General features: G+C 42.0%; 2 protein-coding genes across 3 annotated transcripts in view; both read right to left on the bottom strand.

Moving 5' to 3' along the window:
• The window catches only part of LOC128300240 (ribosomal protein S6 kinase beta-2), a 33,397-nt gene extending 14,918 nt beyond the window's left edge, over nucleotides 1-18,479 (bottom strand). Inside the window, exons 1-2 of the mRNA XM_053036239.1 lie at nucleotides 18,338-18,479; nucleotides 16,635-17,377 (exon numbers count right to left, since the gene is read on the bottom strand). Coding sequence (XP_052892199.1) covers nucleotides 16,635-16,715 — 81 coding nt within the window. The 5' untranslated portion in view covers nucleotides 16,716-17,377; nucleotides 18,338-18,479. The remainder of the gene's footprint in view (nucleotides 1-16,634; nucleotides 17,378-18,337) is intronic.
• Nucleotides 18,480-19,022: 543 nt separating this feature from the next.
• Nucleotides 19,023-26,182, bottom strand: LOC128303222 (rab GTPase-activating protein 1-like). Of its 2 annotated transcripts, XM_053040098.1 has the most exons (8): nucleotides 25,173-26,182; nucleotides 24,251-24,797; nucleotides 23,875-24,074; nucleotides 22,059-23,446; nucleotides 21,273-21,980; nucleotides 20,891-21,211; nucleotides 20,644-20,814; nucleotides 19,023-20,581 (listed from the first exon to the last, which is right to left on the bottom strand). In XM_053040098.1, exons 1-8 carry the CDS (start codon nucleotides 25,846-25,848, stop codon nucleotides 20,351-20,353), a joined length of 4,242 nt encoding a protein of 1,413 aa, XP_052896058.1. In that variant the 5' UTR covers nucleotides 25,849-26,182; the 3' UTR covers nucleotides 19,023-20,350. The 2 variants fall into 2 exon arrangements, with proteins under 2 accessions (XP_052896058.1, XP_052896059.1); XM_053040099.1 differs by lacking the exons at nucleotides 23,875-24,074; nucleotides 24,251-24,797.
• Between the last annotated feature and the right edge of the window lie 1,598 nt (nucleotides 26,183-27,780).

Raw genomic sequence — 27,780 nt, 5'->3', positions numbered from 1 at the left:
TTTGAAATTGAAATAAATAATCCCAATTAAGTGGATAATTGTTTGATGCATGTTTTACATATGGCCAGCGTGCTCCCGCCGCTCGCCCAACAAATCAAGGACAGACGGACGGACGATGGCAGACAGCGGGATTCCATTTTCTCTCGACAGCTGTAAACAGTTATTTGAGGAATGCGAATCATCGGAAACTGTGTCACAATTGCCCTAGAGCGGCGAAACCGTTGCAGCGAGGCCCCACCGCTGTGACCTACTGATACACATTCCCCGACCCGGTGCGGTGCGCGGCCGAGCGAGAGACTTTCGGTTTCTTGTGTAACGGACGACAGTATATTTAGCCGTTAGGCGGGCAGGATAAAGCGGCATGGGTTGCCGGATGCCGATAAGGGACCGGGAGGGGGGGATCGATGCAAGTGAAAACCCTTTTCCTGAACAAAACAAAATACACACCGCTTGATCCAACCATTAACCGTCCGCTTGAACGAAGCGCATTTGCAAGTGAATAGACTTCTTCAATCGCACGAGCTCCCGTAATAAATATGCCTGATTGATTATTCAACAGCAACTATGTTGGTGGTGGAATCAGGTTTTTCTTGTGTCTCGCGCATTAATAGGACCACTTTTTCATTCCAACCGAACCCGACCGCTGTTCCTGCCCCTTTTGCGCGCGGTGGTTTTTTCAGATAAGCGCCGTATCTTATCACTACTGTGCGCCTTTATACCTCGCCTTGTCCAGCACAGCAGCAGGTACAACACATGTTTGGAAGGTGCATTTAAAGTCAACGAAGGCAACGAGAACTTTCTGTGCTGGTTAGTTTGTTGTTTATTAACAAATGCATCCACAGGAACAGGGTGAACCAAAAGACTCACATTGCTAGGTAGTAAGAATTCCACCTCTAACACCAAGCCCCAACTAAGCGAATTATCAGCCCAACAGCTCAAAACATATTTAGAACTGATTTTAGATACGATTTCTATTTTTTTCGCCTGCAAGTCTGCAATAACAATGCTTTATGGCCTATTAATGATATAAGAAGTGTTGTTTAAGCGTCCAACTTTTGATAGATTTTAGAGATAATCTAAATCAACGATTCTTTAACACTCTCAACAACACAACAGCTTTTGAAGATGGCCGATAGTTTAAAAAATTAATTGCATACTTGTAGGCGTTTTCACCCAAGGCAAAATCCAGTGTTGAATCATCGAAAATAGCGGGCAAGAAAGTTTCTTTGAAGAACGAAACAATACGGTGAAAAATATTCACAATTCACAATGGTGTTTTACTATGGCAATCACTTAATACCTCATGGAAAAATTTGTTTGTAAAGTTTGTTTCTATTAGTCAAAAAATCGAAACAGTTCAATACAACCTTTAACCTTTAACGAAACGGAAAACGAAACCACCAACTGTCTACCCTTTCGATTCTCTTCTGTTTTCCAGTGCGCTAATCGCCGATTCCACCACTTTTGCCGCGTTGTCTCGCTGTTTCTGTGGCATAATCGCCGTGAATCAATCCAAACCGACAGGAACACACAAACACGTGCGCACACATACATCCATAGATCGTCCGTCGGTGGGTCGTTTTCCTTCTCTTCTATTATGCTGCTGCTGCTGGCCCGGTTTTTTTTCGTCTAACACAAACCATTCGTCATTGACCTACTTTTTGGCGGGTTGGTGGTGTGGTGTATCTACTTTTTCGCTTTTTTCTGCCTTGGGTTCTTTCCCACATTTACGGTGGCGTTGGGGGAGACGAGATGCCCCTGCGTGGGGTGGAGCGGGCAGAGCGCGCACGCGATAGATTGAATGTGTGTCTAGGTGGGGTATGTTTTATGTGTGAGAGGCTTTTTTTCTGTGGGGCGATGTTTTCTTCGTTCCAGCATGGTCCAACAACGCGCCATTGGTTCATTCGTGTTACCGGTTGGTAATCAGTTGGGTGGTGTCGATAAAAAAGACCTTCCTTATTCGGTTTCACCCTGGAAGGGGCGCCACACTACACAGTCCATACTAGAGATGTGCACGCTGAGTAAGAGTGAGTGAGTGATTTGAAACCTTCGAGGGAGTGAAAGAGTATAAATCAGCACGAAGAGTTTTTATGACTCCTTAAACCACTCTTTTGTGCCTATACTCACTCTCACTCTCTGTGCCGACTAGCAACTCACACAGGAGTGAGTATAACTGTTTTATCACTCTTTGGATTATAATCACTCTGCAAGAGTGAGTAAAAGAGTATTATCACTCTTTTGAGATTGAAACGCTGATGATGAGAGAGCAAACGTGGTTTGTCACTCTCTTTGGATTTTAATGCCCGCCAGGGGATTTCGGGTTAGCAAGAGAGAGTAAAATGTGTTGTTTCTCTTGTTGGATTGTAAACATTGAGTGAAATAGGAAGAGTGTAAAAGAGAGTGACAGTGTTTTATTATTCGTTTTGGAATGAAATCGATGAATAGGAGTAAGTAAAAGTGTTTTATCACTCCTTTTGGATTCAAATAATTCTGTAGGTGTGATTAATTATTCTTTATAAATTTTTAATACATAATTTTGTTAATATCAGCATATTTTTTGTGCATGTATTTTCCGCTAGCTTTGCTAATAAATCTATCAAGATTGTTTATTGTAAATCACAGCAAAAATATAATTTCATTCAAACTATTTTTTACCAAGGACTGTTAAAATTAATGAAATATGATTTATTTTTACAATTTTGCATTCCTGGTTAAAGTGATAACGATTTGGAATACGACTATTATTTCCGGTTTTCGGTATCAAGGTGAATGAAAAAAATCTTGCTGTCCCTCGGTGCCCATAAATGACCGATTGCATCCTATTGTTTTACAATATACCATGTTAACTTTTTACCATTTTTCTTTCTTTATAATAAACCATTTTAAATAAAAAGATTTTAATAATCAATTTTTTTTTATAACAGCATCTTTTATTAGTTGAAATAAAGAATCAAGAGAGATCACTTGGAATAATCCATGTAATATATTCAAGTATAATAATTCATATATGCCTTAATTATAATTTTGATATAAACAGTAATATAAGATTTAGTACTTGGCCATTCCTACGCTAATAAAAAAAAAATACAGAAATAAACAATTTAAATAAGGAACCTCTTCTATAACTTAAGTGTCATAGTTTTGCTGAAGAAATAAAATTTCTTGCAATCTCTTAGGAGCTAACCTGTTGCGTTTTTCGGTATATATTTGGCCCGCCTTTGAAAATATACGTTCACAAGGAACCGAAGTCGCTTGTATGGAGAAAATTGATTCTACAATTAAGTGTAGTTTTGGATAATTTGACGCTTCTCTTTTCCACCAAAGAATAGGATCGTTTTCGAATGCTAGTCGTGGTGCTCTTAAATATCTCTCCAGCTCTCCAACTGCGGTATCTGTAGCATCATAATTTTCTTCGCTTTCATCGATGGTTTTAAAAAAGTCGTAGAATATGGAATCCGAACCTACAGTGCTCCTTGCTGTAGAAGCAGATGTTGTTTCTGGATACAAAGCTAACAGTTCGGTTAGTAAATCGTCGTATGCAGATTGAAATACCTCAGGTTCATTTTCAAATGCATGTTTTTTCATGCGTGGGTCAAGAATCATCGCTTTTGTTATCAGTTTATCATTTTTCATAGGTTCGAACCGTGATTCTAGACCCTGAATTAGATGAGCCACTAGAAGTTTAACTTCTTCTTCTAAATTTTCTGTCCGCGTCTGATATCCTTTGGTCTGTTTGAGTAAAACTCTCATTAGCAGCCCCATCTTGGATAACGTTACTGACTTTTGTGCTGATACGTGCCTTGTAGCTTCCTCAAAGAATTTAAGTATACCTATAGATTGTTCCATGATTACCCAATCCTTCCCTACTATATTGAAATTTAAGTTGAATGTGTCTTTGCAAACACCGAGAGCTACTTTATTTTTTAAAAATCGTTCTATCATCACGTAAGTGGAGTTCCACCGTGTTGCCACATCTTGCTTCAGCTTTAGTTCAGGCATTTTAAAGCTGCTCTGAACCTCGGCTAGTTTTCGGGTTGCAGCTGAACTCTTTTTAAAATATTTCACAATCCTTTTTACTTCATCCACAGTTTGTTTAATTGAGTCATTAATTGCACCTTGTACAATTAAATTAAGCGTGTGTGCAAAACAAGGAATGTGTTTAATTTTGAGGCCGCTAACTGCTGTCTTCATATTGGCTGCATTATCAGTCGTGATTGCAATAATTTTGTCATTCAATTTGAATTTTTTCATAACATCGTCTATCCACTGACCAATTTCAGACCCTGTATGCTTGGCGGAGAACTCGGAACACTCAAGCAGATATGAAGAGAGTTCAAAATTTTCATTTATAAAGTGTGCAGTTACTGCGTGAAAGCTAGTGTTGTTAATGTTACTCCAGCCGTCTGCTGTTAGCGAAACAGATTTTGAAACATTCAACTTAGCTGTCACCCTTTCCAAAATTTCATTATATACGCTAGGGAGCAATGCATGCGTAACAGTTTTTCGGCTAGGCAGGATGTACTGTTTGTTTAAGGCGCTTAAAAAATCTCTGAAATATTTGCTATCTACTAACGAAAAAGGACAACTGTCCTTGCACAGTGCGAATAGTAGTAATTTGTCCAGATTTCTCTTACTTTCACTAGATATGGGGCGGTTTTGCGTAAAAAAGGGTACGATGGTATTTTTAACTGAGCTTATAGCGCTGACTGTTTCTGCCAAAGGTTGAATAGCTCGCGAGGTAGTACCTTCTTCCGTATTGGCTGGTGGCGAGTCAACTGCATTAGTCCGATTACGAGGTACTGATGGATGAATGTTCTGCAGATGTCGAGTTAAGTTGGATGTCGATCGGTTTTTTATATGCAATTCCCTTTGACAGTATCGGCATTTAGCTGTTGTCCCGTCTGTTGTGCTGGTGAAATGATTCCATACTTGACTGCTACTACCGATTCGAGGCATTTTTTTGTCAGAAATAGCAACAACCTAGAAAGAATAATGGTATTACTATACTATTTACAAAATATGTATAATTTTGGATCGAACACATGCAAATAAAACATTTACGTAATACACCACTATATGTTTAACTTTCATACCTAACCGGTAAGGCTGTTTAAAATCAGTAATTATATGAAACTTGTAAAGCATGTCATTTGATCAATACCTCTACTAAACAAAATATTACACAAAAAAATCTCCTAAAAAACTGAATTGTTTTTTTATTATTAACGGAGTATATATAAGTTCTCAATAACTGATTTTTTTATTCTGGTATAACTAAATTTCGTTTAACAAATCACATCAATTTTAATTTTTGCATTGGTGTATCTATTAACAGATCAATAAAACAGCGTCTCTTTAATTCTTAGCTCATTGTTTAGTCTATTCATCGCACTCCCGGAACAAAATTGTGGTTAATATAAAAGGCACCAACACATATGTATTCTAGCATACAGCCTAATCGGAATATTTCACTTTACGCATTTATGTATATCTTGGAATCTTCTGGCTATTTTGCCAGCGTTTTGTCGTGAAAATAACTTTTAAGGTAAAACACTTGTAATGTACAAGAAAAGACTAAATACGATACGCCTTTCATCAATACCATTGTAGAGTTTCCGGAATGTATAATCAGGCAAACATATAATTATTAGAAAAATCGCACAGAGTACAAGATTTTTTCTTCACATTTACCTGTTTTCAAAGAAACACAACACGAGTTTGTTAGAATAATATAATAGTTTTCTCAAATCTAAAACACACTAAAAAAATCGTCAATTTTATCTTCACATCCAATGCCGCATGTTGTTCTGGCGCTAATAATTTTGGCAGAACCCGTGATGAGTTTATAAACGAAACAGTTGAGTTGAAACTTGGCATGATTGAATTTCGAATTAACTGCTTTTCGAAATCAAATTTAATTTAACAATATAACATCATAAGAGAAAAATGATTGTATAGGGGATGTTCGGTTTGTGCTTTTTTGACTACTGTTACTCTACCGGAACCGGTGAGTCTGCCCCTATACAATCATTTTTCTCTTATGATGTTATATTGTTAAATTAAATTTGATTTCGAAAAGCAGTTAATTCGAAATTCAATCATGCCAAGTTTCAACTCAACTGTTTCGTTTATAAACTCATCACGGGTTCTGCCAAAATTATTAGCGCCAGAACAACATGCGGCATTGGATGTGAAGATAAAATTGACGATTTTTTTAGTGTGTTTTAGATTTGAGAAAACTATTATATTATTCTAACAAACTCGTGTTGTGTTTCTTTGAAAACAGGTAAATGTGAAGAAAAAATCTTGTACTCTGTGCGATTTTTCTAATAATTATATGTTTGCCTGATTATACATTCCGGAAACTCTACAATGGTATTGATGAAAGGCGTATCGTATTTAGTCTTTTCTTGTACATTACAAGTGTTTTACCTTAAAAGTTATTTTCACGACAAAACGCTGGCAAAATAGCCAGAAGATTCCAAGATATACATAAATGCGTAAAGTGAAATATTCCGATTAGGCTGTATGCTAGAATACATATGTGTTGGTGCCTTTTATATTAACCACAATTTTGTTCCGGGAGTGCGATGAATAGACTAAACAATGAGCTAAGAATTAAAGAGACGCTGTTTTATTGATCTGTTAATAGATACACCAATGCAAAAATTAAAATTGATGTGATTTGTTAAACGAAATTTAGTTATACCAGAATAAAAAAATCAGTTATTGAGAACTTATATATACTCCGTTAATAATAAAAAAACAATTCAGTTTTTTAGGAGATTTTTTTGTGTAATATTTTGTTTAGTAGAGGTATTGATCAAATGACATGCTTTACAAGTTTCATATAATTACTGATTTTAAACAGCCTTACCGGTTAGGTATGAAAGTTAAACATATAGTGGTGTATTACGTAAATGTTTTATTTGCATGTGTTCGATCCAAAATTATACATATTTTGTAAATAGTATAGTAATACCATTATTCTTTCTAGGTTGTTGCTATTTCTGACAAAAAAATGCCTCGAATCGGTAGTAGCAGTCAAGTATGGAATCATTTCACCAGCACAACAGACGGGACAACAGCTAAATGCCGATACTGTCAAAGGGAATTGCATATAAAAAACCGATCGACATCCAACTTAACTCGACATCTGCAGAACATTCATCCATCAGTACCTCGTAATCGGACTAATGCAGTTGACTCGCCACCAGCCAATACGGAAGAAGGTACTACCTCGCGAGCTATTCAACCTTTGGCAGAAACAGTCAGCGCTATAAGCTCAGTTAAAAATACCATCGTACCCTTTTTTACGCAAAACCGCCCCATATCTAGTGAAAGTAAGAGAAATCTGGACAAATTACTACTATTCGCACTGTGCAAGGACAGTTGTCCTTTTTCGTTAGTAGATAGCAAATATTTCAGAGATTTTTTAAGCGCCTTAAACAAACAGTACATCCTGCCTAGCCGAAAAACTGTTACGCATGCATTGCTCCCTAGCGTATATAATGAAATTTTGGAAAGGGTGACAGCTAAGTTGAATGTTTCAAAATCTGTTTCGCTAACAGCAGACGGCTGGAGTAACATTAACAACACTAGCTTTCACGCAGTAACTGCACACTTTATAAATGAAAATTTTGAACTCTCTTCATATCTGCTTGAGTGTTCCGAGTTCTCCGCCAAGCATACAGGGTCTGAAATTGGTCAGTGGATAGACGATGTTATGAAAAAATTCAAATTGAATGACAAAATTATTGCAATCACGACTGATAATGCAGCCAATATGAAGACAGCAGTTAGCGGCCTCAAAATTAAACACATTCCTTGTTTTGCACACACGCTTAATTTAATTGTACAAGGTGCAATTAATGACTCAATTAAACAAACTGTGGATGAAGTAAAAAGGATTGTGAAATATTTTAAAAAGAGTTCAGCTGCAACCCGAAAACTAGCCGAGGTTCAGAGCAGCTTTAAAATGCCTGAACTAAAGCTGAAGCAAGATGTGGCAACACGGTGGAACTCCACTTACGTGATGATAGAACGATTTTTAAAAAATAAAGTAGCTCTCGGTGTTTGCAAAGACACATTCAACTTAAATTTCAATATAGTAGGGAAGGATTGGGTAATCATGGAACAATCTATAGGTATACTTAAATTCTTTGAGGAAGCTACAAGGCACGTATCAGCACAAAAGTCAGTAACGTTATCCAAGATGGGGCTGCTAATGAGAGTTTTACTCAAACAGACCAAAGGATATCAGACGCGGACAGAAAATTTAGAAGAAGAAGTTAAACTTCTAGTGGCTCATCTAATTCAGGGTCTAGAATCACGGTTCGAACCTATGAAAAATGATAAACTGATAACAAAAGCGATGATTCTTGACCCACGCATGAAAAAACATGCATTTGAAAATGAACCTGAGGTATTTCAATCTGCATACGACGATTTACTAACCGAACTGTTAGCTTTGTATCCAGAAACAACATCTGCTTCTACAGCAAGGAGCACTGTAGGTTCGGATTCCATATTCTACGACTTTTTTAAAACCATCGATGAAAGCGAAGAAAATTATGATGCTACAGATACCGCAGTTGGAGAGCTGGAGAGATATTTAAGAGCACCACGACTAGCATTCGAAAACGATCCTATTCTTTGGTGGAAAAGAGAAGCGTCAAATTATCCAAAACTACACTTAATTGTAGAATCAATTTTCTCCATACAAGCGACTTCGGTTCCTTGTGAACGTATATTTTCAAAGGCGGGCCAAATATATACCGAAAAACGCAACAGGTTAGCTCCTAAGAGATTGCAAGAAATTTTATTTCTTCAGCAAAACTATGACACTTAAGTTATAGAAGAGGTTCCTTATTTAAATTGTTTATTTCTGTATTTTTTTTTTATTAGCGTAGGAATGGCCAAGTACTAAATCTTATATTACTGTTTATATCAAAATTATAATTAAGGCATATATGAATTATTATACTTGAATATATTACATGGATTATTCCAAGTGATCTCTCTTGATTCTTTATTTCAACTAATAAAAGATGCTGTTATAAAAAAAAATTGATTATTAAAATCTTTTTATTTAAAATGGTTTATTATAAAGAAAGAAAAATGGTAAAAAGTTAACATGGTATATTGTAAAACAATAGGATGCAATCGGTCATTTATGGGCACCGAGGGACAGCAAGATTTTTTTCATTCACCTTGATACCGAAAACCGGAAATAATAGTCGTATTCCAAATCGTTATCACTTTAACCAGGAATGCAAAATTGTAAAAATAAATCATATTTCATTAATTTTAACAGTCCTTGGTAAAAAATAGTTTGAATGAAATTATATTTTTGCTGTGATTTACAATAAACAATCTTGATAGATTTATTAGCAAAGCTAGCGGAAAATACATGCACAAAAAATATGCTGATATTAACAAAATTATGTATTAAAAATTTATAAAGAATAATTAATCACACCTACAGAATTATTTGAATCCAAAAGGAGTGATAAAACACTTTTACTTACTCCTATTCATCGATTTCATTCCAAAACGAATAATAAAACACTGTCACTCTCTTTTACACTCTTCCTATTTCACTCAATGTTTACAATCCAACAAGAGAAACAACACATTTTACTCTCTCTTGCTAACCCGAAATCCCCTGGCGGGCATTAAAATCCAAAGAGAGTGACAAACCACGTTTGCTCTCTCATCATCAGCGTTTCAATCTCAAAAGAGTGATAATACTCTTTTACTCACTCTTGCAGAGTGATTATAATCCAAAGAGTGATAAAACAGTTATACTCACTCCTGTGTGAGTTGCTAGTCGGCACAGAGAGTGAGAGTGAGTATAGGCACAAAAGAGTGGTAAAAACATTAATGCAGTGTAATACTTTTAATGAATCTCAAAAGAGTGAGTAAAGGTTTCAAATCTTTAAACCCACTCTTTGACTCTGTTTCAAATCTTTGAAAAGAGTGATTATTCTCATCTCTAGTCCATACACCTTCGACTATCACACGGAAGGTGAAGCTCAATGTTGAATTTTGTCTCGCCGGTCTGCTAGCAAGGAAGTCGACCATTTCTTCTTGCCTTTTCTTTTCATGGTTAATTATAGTTATGGCTAAACTGATTTGGTGGAAAATTCATTGACAACGATTTGCCTTTCCATCCATTTCCACAATCATTGCCAAGTTTTTTGAAGGAAATTCCAAATGCATTCAAGGAAAAATTTGTCTCATTCGCATATTATATGCAGCTGAGTAAAAACCACCGAATTTCGGGAAAATCTCTGACTAAATAGGCTGATGATTCACAGTGCACCGCGAAGGAAATCTCAACATGACGCATCTTTGCAAAATCCACAGCGCTACTACAGACGAATGCAGCCAAGAGTACCGCGAACTAGACGATCAGCCAAATGGAAATTCCTTAAATGCTTTTCCCTCTATTGCGGACGGATGCTGACAGGCCGGAAAGAGGAGCGCGAGCTAGTGCTAGAGAAAGAGAGAGCAAACTCAACCACGAAAACCACGCGTCTGATCTCGTCTGACTGATTTGCAAGAAGTAAAACATTCTAAAAATAATTCTACCGGTCCCCCAAAAAAAAGAAAGCGAAGGCAGGCAGCAGAAAACGGAAGCACCGTAGCGCGGACCGACGAACACGGTGACAAGTCTCGCTCCGCCCGGAACTATATTTAGGGTAGGACGATTCGGCTAAAGAGACCGAACACATGCAGGCGTCCGATGTCTGGCGAGAGAGTTTACAGGATGATAAAAGCACTGAGGGATAAAAGAAGGAGTGGGACTTCCCAGGCCACCGTCAAAACTCCTTAATGGCTAAATAATGGACAACAAAGGAGTAAAACACCGAAGGCGCAAGCGACTGCCTACTCACGGTCACCACCCATCCCTGATCCTTGGGACGTGTGGGAGGACTTCGGAAAACGGCTCCAACCATTGTCACCGTGCGCTGGCCTCTAGTCCCTAGACGACGCAGTACTCCTCTCCCCCGGCAAGTACAACACTCCGGGGCATTGAAGGGAAACGTAGTACTCCACACCACGGCCGCGCGTTGTTCACTCGCGCCGGCCGTGTATTTTTAGTTACAATCACGCTCTAGACGGCGCCACACGTCTTCTATTATAATTTCCGAAGATCCTAGTCCTTCTGCCAAATCGCTGGGGTAGTGCGGCACACAACCACACGCCGACAATATGCCCAATCGCCGTATTTTCGTTCGCCGGTACAGGCGCGTGTGTGGGCGGTCAGGTTGCAGCAGGATGGTATTGTGATGCATAAATTTAGCTACGGTAAGATATTCGACACCTACTACACGCCACACGCGCACAGTATGATTCGGATATACTACGGGTTTCCACCGGACGGAAAACGATACTAAGGGTAATAGCCGTCTGATGGAAAATTAAACAGGTTCGATTAAAGTGATCTTAAAGACGCTTGATAGAAAAAAGAAGATAAAAGCTTAGGCTCTTTAAAGAGGATCAACCAAATAAGTAGAATACATTGTTAAAATAGCCCTAATAACTATAATTGGAGCTCAATATTTATATCAACTTTTTTTGGTGGGTGGGTGGGAAATTCTATTAATCTTCAGTTGGTTATCCACGCAAAACTTGACCCTAACTGCAAAATCCAAAACCTATCCTACCCTTACGATTCGCTCTTCAGCTTAAACTAAGCTTCAACTATCATAACACAAAGCTATCTATTAACGCAACGGCTCACAACCCATTTGGACTTTGCTCGACTAAAGGGAAAGTAGGCGAGTTGCAAATTCCATTCTCAGCCAACATTCATGCGTCGCAGTGCAACTCCTTGCTCCTCCTGATCCACCTCCCCACTCGTAGTTAGCATCCACCACAATGCATTACACAGGCACTACAGGCCGCGCGCGCGTTTGCGTAAGCCACCCTCCTCCTCCCGTCTTACGAGGGAGCTTTCGCATCCCCAATCGACTTGGTCTTGTCTTGTGTGACGGGCGAATGCAAAAGTAGCGAAATACAAACCACGATGATGATGATGATGATGATGATGGTAATGAGGATGATGATTGGGACCCGTTACTACTGTTACTTTTTGCACAGCCTCTGGGTAACTTTGCGAAACACCACAAGGTGGAGCCAACCTCACACAACCGTAGCAGCAGCAGCAGCAGCAGCAGTACAAAGTAGAGCATCGGTTAGAAAGGTTGGAAATGGGGTCAGTTTTGTTGATTTTTTCGCACCTTTCCGCAGCTAAGCTCACTACACTTCGTTAAGGTAGAAGAGGGATGCTGAACGCAAAAATGGCCAAAACTTGATGAATGGTCCTTTGCATCAACAAATTGATAAACCATTTTGAAACATTAAACGGAAAACAGATTTTTAAAACAACAAATCAAACAAACTGCAAACTTGCTTCGACGTGGGGCAAGTTCAAGCTCAAGGAAAAATGCCTTCGAATGGTGACGCAAAGGTAAGCAGCAACACAACACAACGCCTGATTTGCATACGACCAGACAATGTCATGCGCATATATACAAACACAAACGCAAGGTGTCCTCGCAACAAAGGGCAAAAACAAAACCGAAAGCTTTGGCCACCTTCATTTTCATACTTTCTAATGGTGGATGGGGGGGGGGGAGCAGCTTTTCCATTTCTTCCAGTGCCTTTGAGAGGGATGGCATTTAAAGAATGGAACTAGCGGAGAAGGAATGTGAAAGCCACAGCTAAAAGCATACTTGTGCCTCCGTTTGCGGGCCGCAGTACACAGGTACCTTGAGATATTTATTCCGTGCCGAAATATTTATTATTTCCTTTGAATTTATTCCGCAACCTGGTTCTTGTCTCAAACGCAAGTCGTTGAACTATTCCCATGCAAAGCTCTTTGTATTTTTTTGGACATTCCCAAGTATTACTGTATCTTCCTTCTCTAGATCAACCTCATATCTCATGTAGATATATAAGCGAAGCCTTCTCATCTCTGGCTTCTGCTTGGATCGTTGTCAGCTACTGAACCTGTTCTTCGAGTAGTTCCGTAACATTTTTCTATCCTCATCCAGACCCATGGATTTTCCCTGAATAATAAATATTAACTTCTCTCCTGTCAAGCTTCTTCGGGTTACTGTCGATCCTCCTGCACATTTCAGCGATTAATATCCTCAAGCACTCGAATTTTAAAGCACATTGTACATTGTATTGTCGATAAGGGATTTACCAAAGCATTTGGACAGCAAACTGAAACATTTTCTATCAAAACAGGGAATCGCATTTATTACCGTCCATGTCCAAGAGCAAGTACAAGTTGATGTATGACTAATGTTTGTGGTTAACGAATCAAACAACATAACAAATCCAGTGAGTCACACACAAATAATCCATTATTATGTTTATGGAACGAACTACAGCTGCTGGCAACATGGCAAACCGAATGCCACCAGCAAAACATTATAAAAAAAACCACCAAGATTCCTACTTTACGTCGATGAGTCATTCAATCGATAGCAAGAACAACATGAAAAACAACAGAAAAAACAGTGTCTCAGAGAGGTCATGTACCACGTGCATTCCAACCCACACACACACAGAAAGAAACGGTATAGAAGCTTGCCTGTGGTTCTCTTCTCCTTCATTTAGGCACGATGCTCCATTTCGCATCAAGCCCAAAAAACCAATCGAATCAAATCGACGGAGCAACGGAGGTTTTGATGGTGTGATTTTCCCCCTTCCGTGCACCGTTCGTGGAACGAATTCCATGCCGGGGAAACCGGGAAAACCGGCTCACATTTTCTTTCCATGCTTTCTTGGCGCTTCCTTGAAACATGAGTCAAGAGGAATTGCTAGACGAACATTCCAAGCGGACGCAATTTTGCGATCCCTTTTATCTTTCCGTTACACGGTTGCCTTTAAACAACAGGCCACGGTATAGTGGCGGCTGTTGCAAATTCAGTTTATCTACGACTCATTTGTAATGCCTCCATGACGTCAAGACACCGTGCTGATGTCAGAGTCTCGTTTTTTTTTTGACAAACATTGTGCTGCGTCTCTTGGTACACCGTGTGTCGTCGGAGAGTTTAATGACCATTGTGGCACAGACTGCAATGTAGCTATAATTCCTACAAGCCTTCAACTATTCCACAACCGGCCGTGTTGATCGGGACACTAATTGAAACAAAAAGCGACAAACGCGTCAAGGGAATGGAGAGCCACAATGGACCGGGGGACGACACCCTGTGAGTAAACACAACCAAGAGGATGTCACATGGTATGAATGGCAAGCTGCAGAGCAGACTGCGCGGGGGTAATGCAGTAGCGTACGTTGCAGCGGATGCAATCCGTAGTACACGTTGGCAATTATGGAACATGAACCACGCGCGTACACAGCGAATGAAGCGGGATGGGGATGGAATGGATCAATCAAAAGGCTATTAGCTACAACCCTGTTTTCTGTACGGCGTGCGGAATGAACGATGACGAATGCTTGAATGGTTCGGGGATTTCCAAGCGATGGGACAGACGATAAAGCAACCCCACGACCACTACCAAAGGGAAGGAAAAATAATGTCAAAACAGCTCCCAATGGCCAGTTGTTATTCAATCCGAATAACATTATCGATACTACTGTCTGCAAATTAACTTCCTGTACAACGCTCACATATAGTAATTTACACGAGGGTTAGAAACTCGTTGGATCCTTTTAAAATCGATTTACATATTAATGGATACGGTTCCTATTCCAGCTGGAAAATAGCATCTAAATAGGAAAATAATTTTGCTTGCAAATTTGTTACAAATTCATCATCATTATGATCAATCCAATAAAGACCTCCAATACCATTCAGACAATTAAAAGTAATGTTAAATATGCGACAAACACGCACACTGTTTGGTGCAGCATTCGCGAGAAAATTGCATCCCAAGCAACGGACGAAACCAGTTTGTTAAAATACGCCGCCCAGTGCCAGCTGCTGCACATTCGGATTGCCGAGCGGACAGGGAGGATGATGTTATTGAACTTTTCGAAATTGCGTTGCGAAATGAAAGGCCAAAAGGATGGCTCCCCTTGATGGGGAACCGAAATGAAGACACTGCTGCATGCCCTGGACAAGTTGTATCCCCCGCTCCCCAACAGCTGCCAAATGCAGGGTCGCCGCGTGTAAGTGCACGCGTTCTTCAAACCCCCGGAAGGCAAATAATCCACCGTCGCCCATGCTACCAAAAAAGGGGGCAGAATCGCGCTAAACCGAATCGCTTCCCTGTGCAGAACACAAGTGAGATGCCGGGGTCCGGCGTCCTGCAGAATATTATGGACGTGAGGGTTCCCCGCTCTCCCCTATGCCGTGCAGCTCGTTGCCACGAATGCCGGGTCAAAACAGAGGACAGACAACACATTCACCGTTCGTTCGCCCGAATCCGGCCGCATTGGGGGTCGCCGACGCCGCCGCCCAGAGCATTGGCTCTTTCTGGTGCGTCTGGCAAAAAGTAACCGCCCAAGCGCCATACACCGCCATTAACCAAAGAGAGCAGCAACAACAAACCGCAACACACCACACAACAACAGCAACAACAGCAACCGCGTCAGGTGTCAAAGAACTTTCCTTTGGGCTGCGTACTTTGTCTACAGTCGTCTTTCGCGTACTTTTCTTCCGATCTTTCGCGCACTCTCGCTCTCTCTCTCTCTCTCGCTCTGTTTAACCTTGTCTGGTTGAGTGCGTTCTTACGAAACAGGAGGAGAGATAGAATGGAGTACATTCAACCGACGAGGGGGGTACAGTCAGTCCGTGTCTTTCATCCGGTTTTTTTTTTTGGGGTGAAGATTAGTTTTTGTGCGTGTGCGTGTGTATGTGCGAATTTGCCCTCAAGAAGTGAAGCATTCCACAGCATTTCATTCTTGAAAGGTTCGGGGGACTGGTGCGTGTTGTTTGCAACCACACTTCCTAACATTCGGGTGGCCCTTGTTCTTGAACTCCTCTGACCTCTCCGGCGTATATGTCTCCCTGGTAAAGGCAAGCTACCCTTCTCTTTACTTGAATTTTGGCGAGTCAATCCGTCGAATGGAAACCCAGTTTTGAAAGTGGGGTTTTTTAAGCTAGCGAGTTCAACTCACAGTTTGAGGTTTTTGGGTTTTATTTGTTTTCTACCATTAGCAAACAGGAGGGATTGGCGAGTTACGATAAAAAATGTGTCCACGTACAGTGTTAAAGGCCGGCAAGCAATAAGACGGACGTGCTGATCGTTAACCCGGGGGTTGGGTTTTCCACCCATATAAGAGGGCATTGCTCTCCGTTTGGAAGGTTTCCGATCCATTTCGTTACACTTGGACTGTTTTACATTGGACTGTCTGCACGATTGCATTAATGCAGGGCATAATAACTTTATGAACGAACTCTCAACAAATTTGTCCATATTACTTCTTTGGTAAGATTGCGAAATCGTACAATTTATTCTCAGTAATCTGGAATACCGTGCAGGAATACCAGTGTTTTCAAAATTTCTACTAAAAATGCTTGTTCTTGTACTAAACTCTCGACTCTGGTAATTTTCCTAACATATCCCCCAAATTTAGAAGAAGAGTCGAATTTAAATATCTCCACCGGGTTGTCATCAAGATTGCGGAACTTTTTACTTACATCCTCGATCTCGATAACGTCGTCATCCGAGTCGTGAAGGTCCTCCTCCTCGTGCAGCTCCAGATCGAACACACCCGCCATATCGTCGTCGTCACGGTAGGTGTATTGGTGAGACGTAAAACAGGATGACGACGTTCTGTTGCGAAAAGGCAGGAAGAGTGCGATGCTATTTTTCACACAATACCAACACCAACACCACCACTACTACTACTACCACTACTACTTAGCAGTACACGGGGGATGATCCTTCTTCTATTTATTTTTCTTCTGGAGGGAAATAGGCGCGTCGCCGCAGTGCGGTTTGTTTTGTTTGGGTTTTCTACAACGTAGAATATGCGAGCTTCGCACAGCTTTTTCCTTTCCGTTACTTCACACAAACACTCACGCACTATTTACTCCTTTAATTTTGCCTTGGGGGTGTACTTTTTCACACCGCACTGTAACCTTATATAGCACGCTTTTCTTTCACTTTTTGTTTCATTAAACTTTCATGGACTGCTGAGTGAGAATTTTCATCTCAGTAGTTTCAGTTGAGATGATTGAACAAAAACGCACACACACACACTTGCGGAGGCTTACCTTGGCAAGCACTGCCACGCACTAAATGAGGTAGGTTTTTTTTGTTTTACTTCTGGGGAAACAACATTCCACACGCTGTTAGCTTTAGCTTTTTGTTACTCCAATGAATTTTGTTCCAGCTATCTACGCGCTGGGTTTTATCTCGTGATGATGCACTTTTTTGGCTGCAAAAATAGGGAAATAAAATCAATAAATCTACATTCGACGAACACGATAAACATACATCGATGCCACAGAATATAAAGAAGGCGCAATAACTACACATCACGAATTGCCGGACCGGCAGAAAAGTGACCCTTCTAACATTCAATTGCACAACGGTGGAAAGCCTTCTCCACGCAATGTAAACAACAAACACACACACGCGCGACAAATGCTGAGATGGCAACAAAAGCAAACCAGCAATCCAGTACAAACACAGGATGTCTGGGAAGGTGTTATCGGGAAACGCGTCAACGGTCTGCTGACGGTCTTTTTTGCGTTTGTTCGGTGTCGCATGCACGGGAAAAGACAACACACTACCACCATTGCACAGCAGAGACACAGCGGATGAACGACACTTTCGCGAAATATAATGTGACGCACTTTCTGAGGTGACGTACAGGAAAAAAGGGAAAGAATTGCACCACTCATTGTAATGTGTCCGGGCGGCCCACGGATGAACTGTAAACCAACAACGGAGGCGCTTCGAAATCCTTCTTGGTTTGCAATCTACTCTGGGGAATGTTATAATGGCGCCTTCGGGCACGAATGCTTTCACTCTTCGACTCCAAGCCAGACACGGGTTTCAGGACGACAAAGTGCCCGCCACGGTGACACGCACACAGGGACGCACAGTTGTACAAAAGGAAGGGAGAAACCATGAAAGGACACTTCTCATGATAACTTCGCCTTAATTTAAACCAGAACAACACCAAGGATGTGGAAAGGATATACAGAAAAGACAGAGAACTGGAGCTTATGGCATCACTTCTAGCAAAAAATAAGCACGCATATGCATTCCGTGTAATGACGACACACGTGCGTCCTGTTTGCTATTTGGTGCCCGATTTCACATACAAATAATGACACCACGAACACACAACACTGCAATAAAGTGACCATCTTCTACCATCGACGCTTACTTTTACGGAAAATCTGCTTCACCCGTGACACGCAAATTTTTTTGCTCGTTGTTTTTCACATGACGCGCACCACGAACGCAGTCTGCACGCATTGAACGACAATTTACTTCTTCTTTCCCGTGCGTACGCTTGCCCTGCTAGGGTACAGTTGAAGCATCGCAACGGCAAGAGAAGGCTGGTGTATGGTGCGTATTATGACAGCTGCCTTGTTGACGTATGGGATTGCCGATTGGGATTCGAATGGCAACAGAAAGCTGGTTGAATTTCTGCTATTCAGTTTTGTTTTATGATTTTCTATAAAAACAATAATTATTACATTGTAATACAATGTGATTCAATAATCGCGATTTTTCCGCCAAAACCTCCTGACAGTTTCTACAACAAAATGGCGAATTGGTGAAGCGACCCGTGTTCCGTGTGCAAGAGTTGCACATTGAAATCGACTTCGTTTAATTTTAGGTCAAATTTGAGCAAACTGTAACTTTTATTGCAGTTTTAAAATTGATATCCGAAATCACAAGGACTGCTAAAAGAAATAATGTATCTAATTATTTTCATGAACATGTAACTAGGATACTGAATAATAATTCCCATACATGCAACACGCTTTTGCGATGTATTCAGCAAATGGCTATCGGATATTCATGCTAACGCCTCTCTGCATTACAGCCAGGTGTTTTCCCGCGTGGTTCATTTATTTGAATTATAAATATGTGGAGAATGTGAATATGCTCTTCCTACCGTAAGGATCCTAAATCGTTTCTTCGTTTTGCCTTTTGTGAGTAAGCTTTTTCCGATGTAGAGTAAGTAGCCGCTATCAAAACTAGTTGCGTTGCAAGTTCGGTCCTTTTTGGAACAACTAGCCATTTTGTGTTGAGATGGGGTTGGTGGTGCACCATAAGACGGACAGAGTGTGAGATTTCTTTTAGAAATGCCAAAAATATAACCAGTAACAGAGCTAACTAACCATTTGACTGAAACATTGCTAACCAATGATATGCAAAATTCTCTCATGTGCCAAGTGGGAAACAGGCAAAATGGTGGAGAGCTTAACCTTTCATACCAAAGCCAAAACGTAAGATCGTAAGCTCGGTAAACATAAAACGTTATCTAACAGCTGTTCTTGAGAGTATCCTTTGTTTCTAACACAACATTCATAGACGATAGAAAACTTTCTTGTGCGAAGAACGAAATTCATAAAACAATCTATGAAATGAAAATGAATGAACAGAAGCGATTGAAGTGAGAAAATATTCAAATCAAACTTAACAAAAGAAGCGAACGTTTTTTTTCAGAATTATTCTCATAAAGTTCAGAGGGAGAAAATCTATTCCTTAACAATCATGAGCCTGCCCACCCATCTATCCACACTCTCATCTTACATTTGAAATAAATGCGAAACCAATAAACAAATATAATATTAGCTCCAAATATTGTTAAATATTAATTCAAACGCGATCCTTTTCGTTTCGAAGTGGTTCCATGTACAGCCTTAAAAAAACAAGCTGAAACTCATTCTCGCGCGCTTAAGTTATTCGGTAACGTTCGTGAACATTGTTTTGATTTCAGAACCCTATCACAAGGAATGTTTCTTACTAGTCTCATAAAAAAATAATTATACGAAATGGGAGAAATAAATGAACGACGTTTGAAGAGATTGTGGATAATGAGACAATTCTAATATGCCCATTTGCTTTGTCATGTGCTTTTGTAAAACAAAAACAGTAATAATATCGAGTGCTTTCGCTACGCTTCTACCATCCGCGCGCACTTATCTGCGTGCGCTCTTACAGATATCTCTCCTGCCATAAAATACACTAAAACAACAAGAATATTGATGATGATGGCTGGTTTGACCGGTTGTCTACTTCTCGAGCACCTCTTACACAACTAGCGCTGCACCCCTCGAGAATTACTGAGCTTGGAATTGGACTATATAAAACAGGAAACGTATATAGCAACACACATTTAGCTGCAGAAAGCCTGGTGTCGTACATATGTGGCCCATACATCCTACTTCAGACTATTGCACCGTGCATCCTTGTACAATATGTTTACGCTGCTGTCGTACTTTGCTCTGGCAAGCACCTGTGGATCACCGCTACCGTCTGCATCTGTAGCTGAGCCGGTCGAGCTACAGTCCGAGCTAGAAAAGTTCACCTGCGCAAGGCTGTGCCGTTGTGCTAGTGCCGCCTTATTGTTATTGTTTCGCACGTGGGGCAATGTGTTTGAGTGATTTTTCATCTGCAAGTAAAGTTATTACGGAAATAAACGGAATATCCTTTAAAAAGCATGTTTCATCATACATTTCCATCCATAGACGCGTAGGACTGGAACGAGGGAGCGGGTGGATTAACTTCGCGCTTTGTGACCACTTTTTCCTGTATCGAGTTCAACGTCTTGGATAGCCACGGTTGCCAGCTGCTCCGAGTGGCTTGCAGCTCGGTAACGGTTGTGTTTAGCTGGTGATGAAGATCCTGAGGATGACGAAGGTTAAATGAAATAAAGATACTACAATCGGTACCTTTTGCAATCATTCTAACCCATTCTTACCTGATTCTTACACTCTGCCTCAACTTGTGCGAGTTTGGTTTGTGCCAGCTCTAGCTCTAACTCGCGTATTCGCTGCGATGCAATTACCAACGGATCGAGCGGTCCAAGACCTCCTATTATTGCGGACGCACCGGAATGTTTGCCTCCCCCAGCAGGTCCAGTCGAACTTCCACCGTCCGGTTGATCCGCCAGAGGATGTGTTTGTTGTTCGTTATTATTGTTCACGGTGTTCGCCTGCTGGAAGTTCTTGCCATAGTTCTTATGAAGTGGAGACGACTGTGGTATGCTCGCTGTACATTTGCTGCACGTTGAAATAGTTTTCTAAAAGCGATAGAATAATGTTTTAAATGTACAGAATGAAGTAAAATACACTCCGTCTTACCGTCAGATCGTCAAGCATGGTGTGAAGCTTGCCCTGCTCTGCTTCTTGCCGTTGAATAATCTGCTTGTAATCCTGTATGATACCCGCGTTCTTACGATCTTTGCGTGCCATTGCATCAATCTTTTCATTCAGCAATCCAATTTCCTGCTGAAGCTTCGCTCGTTCCTCCCCATATCGCAGCTCGTACTGCTTCAACTCCTGTTCCTTCCGTTCAGTTTCTTCCTTTTTAGCCAGATATTCCATCTCGTACTTCTTCAACTTCTTCACCTTACACTCGAATGAAAGTTTCATCAGCTTTTGGGCCTGCGTTTCACTGCGACACTTTTTCGGCAGTGTCACACGGAAGTACTTCAGGATGCCCTCGAAATCCAGTTCCAGCAGATCCTTGCGGCAAACGCTCAGCAGCGTTAGAGCGACCTGGAACAACACCGGTATGCCATCGAGCAGAAACACATCCAGGATGTAGAACACAAAGTATAGCGGAAAGCGGGCGGTAAACAGCGTCAAAAACCATTGACTGGCAAACATGTGCGACTCGACACCCATTTGCACGAAATGCTCGTACAGATCGGGCAGCTGATCTTTCATGAGCCGGTTCAGCTGGTACAGGCGAAGGTAGAGCGACTCGAACCCCATTTTGTACATATCGCGCAAACCGTAGTTGTACATCAGGGCCACCAGTACGCAGAACGCTTCCTCCTCAGGCATCTGTGAAAAATATGAAATTTTTCGTTTATATGTGCGTTTTCTATCGGACACCGGGAGTCCAACGTGCAATACACTTACATGCAACAGCAAACTGGCTGCTATGAAGCTTAACCCCTGACAGTATCCCACCTCCGTATCGTACACGGCATACGCTTTCGACACCTTGTACAGATTCTCCTGGCCCGTGCCACCGTTCTCCTTGAAAGATTTGTGCGCAGGAAACGTACGATTGATATCCCGCTGGATGACGGTTTCGCAGCTACTTTCCTTCGTGATTAGCACCCGATACGAGTCGAACATTTCCTTGCGATTTTCCACGCAAGCCAAACGTTGCCACACCGTCCCGCGTAACGGTTCAGGAATACCCATCCGCACAAGGTTGGGTAAGTTTTTGGGCCGCTTTTCCGGGCTACTTCCCTCCTGGTACCACTCCTGTATGATGACATGCCACTCGTCCAGCTGGGCGGCGGTGCAGTTCTTCGACACTTCGCCCGTTCCGCTGAGCAACGGTTCGTCCCCGTCCGAGCTGTAGTCGGTCGGGCTGGGATCGTCAAAGTCCTGCATCGACTGTACGCTAGCCGAGTTGCGGAAGGTCCAGTTTCGGAAGTTGAAATTCAACGACAACGATGAGGTGGAGGACGCTGCCTGCGGTTCCACTATTTCATCTGAATGGTTAATCGCGTCCACCTCCCAGGTGCCTTCACCATTTTCGCGCAGCGTCAGATAAAAGTGTAGCAGCAACGGTCGCTTGTTTGTGAACATGTTCGGCACGATGCGCAGCTCGCTCTGGGACAGTATCGCAACGGACGTTTCTATTACGAACCGCACCGGTTCCTGAATACCCTTGATGACTAGATCGACGGCTACGGTGAGTGCCATCTTGGGAGTTTCCATGTTAAGCGGCTCGAAAGCGTTCGCTTTCCATTCGGCCTTGATCTGGTACGGGAATTGAGAGAAGTTCGCCGGACTGGTAACGCTGCTACTGCTGCTAGTGCAGGCAGCGTTAGCACCACCACTGTTGCTATTGCCCGTTCCGTTCGAGGAGGGATTACCACCGTCCAGTGGTTTCACGTACCCCATGCTGACCATATCGAGCAGCTGCATGTCGGCCTGTCGTACGATCCGACCCGGGCTCAGCAGTACTCCAAAGCACCGCTCGATCAGCAGGGAAGGATACCGATCCGACGGTACCTGGCGCACGGTAATGCATACTTCCTTGTCCGTTTTGCAACGCAATCGAAAGCTGGACTTGACGTCACGTGGCACCGTAACGTAGCTGCTGTTCCGTTCTTTCTCCTTAATTTCGAGCGACACCGCAAAGTCATACGTCGCCGATTGGATCGGATTGCCGGCGGTGTCGGATGTGACTGAGGCGAGCATTACGTTTACGCCACTTTCTGCCAGCGAGGTGGTCATGCTGGGTGGTATGCTGGGTGGCAATCGTTGGAAAGCCTTCGCAAAGCATGCTAAAAATAGAAGAGAATTTTATGTTAGAATCAAATAAATGTTGCCTAATAATGAACAATGCTTCAAAGAAAAAGGAAAGAACCATGCAAATGTGAAAAATAATTTAAGTTCCAAATAAACACATCGCAAACTAAAGGGTAATAATGATTTTATGGAAAATAATTCGCGATAGCCGGTGAGAATGACTAAACTTGTGAATACTTCTAATATGCTCCCCTTACTACGTTTAAAACTAGATGTTTGAATAGGTTCCTATAAATCAGTTTTGAGAAGTGTAAAATTATATAAAAAATAAAATTATAAGAACTAAATTATAAGATAAAGCATAAAGCAAACAAAATGTGAATAAAACGAGCAATGATTGGATGAACGTGAGGGCCTAACAAACTAACTAAACGACGATGGTTCGCCTACTCATAACACTTACTGCTGACTTGCGTGACCGCTTCCGGGATGTTGCAGCGAAACACATGGCACTGATGGACGGCCGTTTCCTGTGATTCCCCATGGGACCAGGTGAAGGCAAAGCAGGCCTGATCGGTGGAACCGACCGGCCCGCGGGCAAAGAACAGTATCCGCTGCACTTCGTACGTCGCTACCACGCCATGCGATTCACAATCGTACAACCTGCGAGGGATGGTGGATGCGTGTGCGTGTAATCCGTCCGGAAGGATAAAGCATGAAGGAAGCGAATAGGTGAGATGTCCAGGTTAGTTCTATGGCACTCACACCAAAACAAGCGGCACAACCCCGCTCTCTCACACGAGTTTTTTTTTTTCACAAAACCATACAGGATTACTTACACAACGAGCCCCTCGGAACAGGTGGGAACGCTTACGGATACCTTCAGCCCGAGCGGACTGTCGGATCCGGTCCCGGTACAGCTACCGTCACCGCAGCCACCATCACCGCCACCATTCATTTCGGCAACTTTCTGCAAAATTTCCCGCTCCGACTTGGGCGCATTGATCCGAGACGCACCAAGATACGTGACACCGCTGAATATTGTGCAGTCCTGGTCGATATCGGACAATTCTTCGTCAGTTTCGCCGGCACAACTCCCCACCGGTTTCATATCATCCTTCTTCTCCGTCAGTGGACTGCTGTCCAGACAATCGTAGAATACGGACTGTCCCACACCACGACCGATGCCTTCAGGAGAAAGCAGTGCGTTTGGCGTGGTATCCGTAGAACCTTCACCGCCGATCGTGAAATTTGCCCGCATACTTTGAAGTCCAAGACGGAGTGTGGTCGGAACTTGGGGTTTCTTCGGCCCACCGTCAGCACCATGCGGGTTCTGTAAGCTGGGATCGACGGTGTTCCGCATTTCGGGGCTCCGAACCGGTGTCGCTGCATCGGAAGGTTGATTTATTACGTGTACAGACACATAAGGCAAAAGAGGATGTAGTAAAACAAATACAGAGCATAAGCAGGATGAATGTGGTGTGTTGTTGCGTAATGTGCGTAACGCTACTACAACGGGGAGACGATTAGTCAACGCAGATAGATACTACTAAGCAACGCTGCATTGGATGTGCTACTTGAACATAAAGCGAACTCCAATCGGAACCATCTATTTTACCAAATATTCTAACTAAAAAAAACAAAACAAAAGTAACGAAACAAACAGAAAGTAAACATAACCTAGATTTATACCCTATTCAAACATCCCTTGGACTGTCGTAAACGGTTTTAGGGGGAGTTCCATTTTGGTTGTATGTTTACCTTTGTTTGAAGAACTCGGATCGCTCGCTCCGCTCAATGTGCGTTCCTCTTCCAGCTCGTGTATTACCTCGTTCATGTTCTTCTCCAGATCCATCATATTGCCGTTTCCCTCGATGTTCAGTATCGGCGAGATTGCTGTCAGCTTTTTGCCCTCTGATCGCTTCTTCGCTGGCTCCTTTCCTTGCTTTGCTTCCAATTCTCCGTCGTCCGCAATGCACTCGGCTAGATCGGCTCCAATATCACCGCCAGGATTGCCATTCGCTTCGGTATTACGGATTGGTTCGCTTCCCAGCTGTTTGCTATGTGACGTCGTAACACCACTGTCGACGAGATCTTCGCCAATAGAAGGTGCTTCCGGGACAATCTCGTACTCACCACTCGTAGTTACCGAGTCGGATGATTTGATGCTCAAACTGTCCTCGGACTTTGGGCCCAACGATGGGCTGTCGGTGGTACCACTGGCGGAGGGTTCCAGCTGGACGGGTGAAGCACCACCGTTCCCGGAAGTACTGTCGGGATTAGTGTGCTTTTCAGAGCTTGAAATGTCTACACCAGCGCTAGTTACGCCTCCTTCCTTCTTGCTTACAGATGCTGCAGCGACGTCGTTCTTTGTTGTTGATTCCCCGATCGGTGTGCTACTACTACTGTTGTTCGCCCAGCCCGACTGTTTTTCCATACTGGAAGCACTTAGATCGGGCGAACTTCTGGTGCGATACCCTAATGTCGATAATGCCCCTGTGTGTCGCTGGCTGGTTGTGGATATGGCGGGTGGGCGTGTGTTTGTGACAGTGTCACCAATGCGTCTGTTTGTCACGGGAATGATTCACAGGTTTTAGTGACTCAAATACTGCTACTCTTCGCCGCGACCAGCTGCGTACGAATAGCAAGGCGTCAGAGAAGCAATAACGATGGTTGACCTAGACGGCGTCGTCGCTGTCCATAAAAACCATGCACCACCACCTAACAAAGCAACCATTCACAGATGCGTTGCGTTGCGTAGAGATAGCGCCCGTTGGTAGTTTACATTGTTGTTTATTTAATATTTCGGAGAGCTGGGCATTTGTTGGTGATAAAAGATGCGGCCCTTCTTTACAACTTCCTTGTGAAAGTGAACAACTTTCTATTCAAAATTTGCTGCTACAATTGGACGTATTTTGCATACCTCAAACAATTCTGAAAATAAAATTCGCAATAAGAAGATCAGTTACGTGTAACTCAGCTATCGGGCAATCAATTGCCCGTTATCATGTTAATATAGAAGTACTTAATGAAAGTTGCTTAAGTTAATAATCCTACTCAACCCAAACACGTGCGCTTGACGACTTGACGATAGATTAAAAGGGGAGTTTTTCATGAACAACAAATTCTTCTCGACGTTTGCTTCGATCGGTGCGGTTTATTCAAGGGCTTCTTTGACAAAACCATTTCTTAGTCGACAGCTGAATAAATAAGACGAATAGTCTCTGCCAGTACTACTCTCTCAAGCTCTGGTGATGGCCTAAGTATGCGATATACACATTTATGTTGATAATTGTTTGCAAACTGACGCAAAACTTTAACTTCATTATGAAGAACTTTGCACACGAAACTAACAATCTCGTTCGTGGCAAACAAATCACAAAATTCATGCCAAGGTAAGGAATACATAGCATACTTCATTCGTCAGAAAAGCTTCCTATTTTCCTAGCATTTTCAGTCCGTAAGCGCACCTCTATTTGCTTGGAATTTAGCGTTACGTCTCCTTGATGTATATCTCTATGTGCGTGTGAGTGTATGTGGCGCGAATGAAGTATTGATTTTCCAAGGACTATTTAAAAGGAGGAGTGATTCGTCGCCTCTCCGGCAAGACATTCGTGCTCTTTACCCCCATTGCAGCCACAGAAGGACAATAATGAAATATGCACCCCGTATTAGGGATTCTTTCGATTGTTTGATATAAGAGCACTATGTGGGACAAGAATGCAGGTTATACTTCGCGTAGAAGGGTGTAGCTACTCAAAGTTATTTTTTCCGCGGAGATAGTGCGTAAGCTAAGAAATGATATGTTGAGAAATAGATCTTAAAAACACGCTGTTATTAATACACTCGTTTAATTCCATTGCTTTCTGAACTCGGATGCCGGGGGTTTTACTACGCCGCGTCACTACCTAGTAGAAAAACCATCGAAATATGCCGTAACCAGCAGTGCCTTGGAAAAATATAGGTCTCTTCGAAAGCGTGACTGCCGTGTACAATCAGGACATCCGTTATGTCATGATAAATTTGTAGAATAACGCTAGGCTATGATCCGCAGAATTCGTGAGGGTGCACCAGCTTGGATTGCAGAATGAACCAACAAAAAACACACTCAACATAACATTTTTTCACCAACAACAAAAGCACTGATAAGCTCTGACGCCAAATTCGATGTAATCACAGCAAAACCAAAATGGGTTTTCATACTCACTACACTTTTAAGCACTTTAATACATGGCTCACAGGACATTTACTTTCGATCAGAGATTGTTAAATTTGGGTTTTTGGATAATCGTTTCCCGTACCAACAGAGGCAGCACAAAACCTTTTTTCACGGAATGCAAAAACAAACCAACAACAATTGCTTACGTCA

The sequence above is a fragment of the Anopheles moucheti genome, chromosome 3, assembly GCF_943734755.1.
Source record: "Anopheles moucheti chromosome 3, idAnoMoucSN_F20_07, whole genome shotgun sequence".
Lineage (NCBI taxonomy): Eukaryota > Metazoa > Arthropoda > Insecta > Diptera > Culicidae > Anopheles > Anopheles moucheti.
Note: the sequence above shows the minus strand (reverse complement) of the source record. Positions and strands in the feature narration are given on the sequence as shown.

What these genes read in the sequence shown, in the direction of transcription:
- LOC128303222 (XM_053040098.1), bottom strand. Translation starts at nt 25,848, where the DNA reads ATGGAAAAACAGTCGGGCTGGGCGAACAACAGTAGTAGTAGCACACCG. An exon ending in TCCGAGTTCTTCAAACAAAG is followed by an intron (nt 24,798 to 25,172) that starts GTAAACATACAA and finishes CTTCCGATGCAG; the next exon opens with CGACACCGGTTCGGAGCCCC. An exon ending in TGTTCCGAGGGGCTCGTTGT is followed by an intron (nt 24,075 to 24,250) that starts GTAAGTAATCCT and finishes CATCCCTCGCAG; the next exon opens with GTTGTACGATTGTGAATCGC.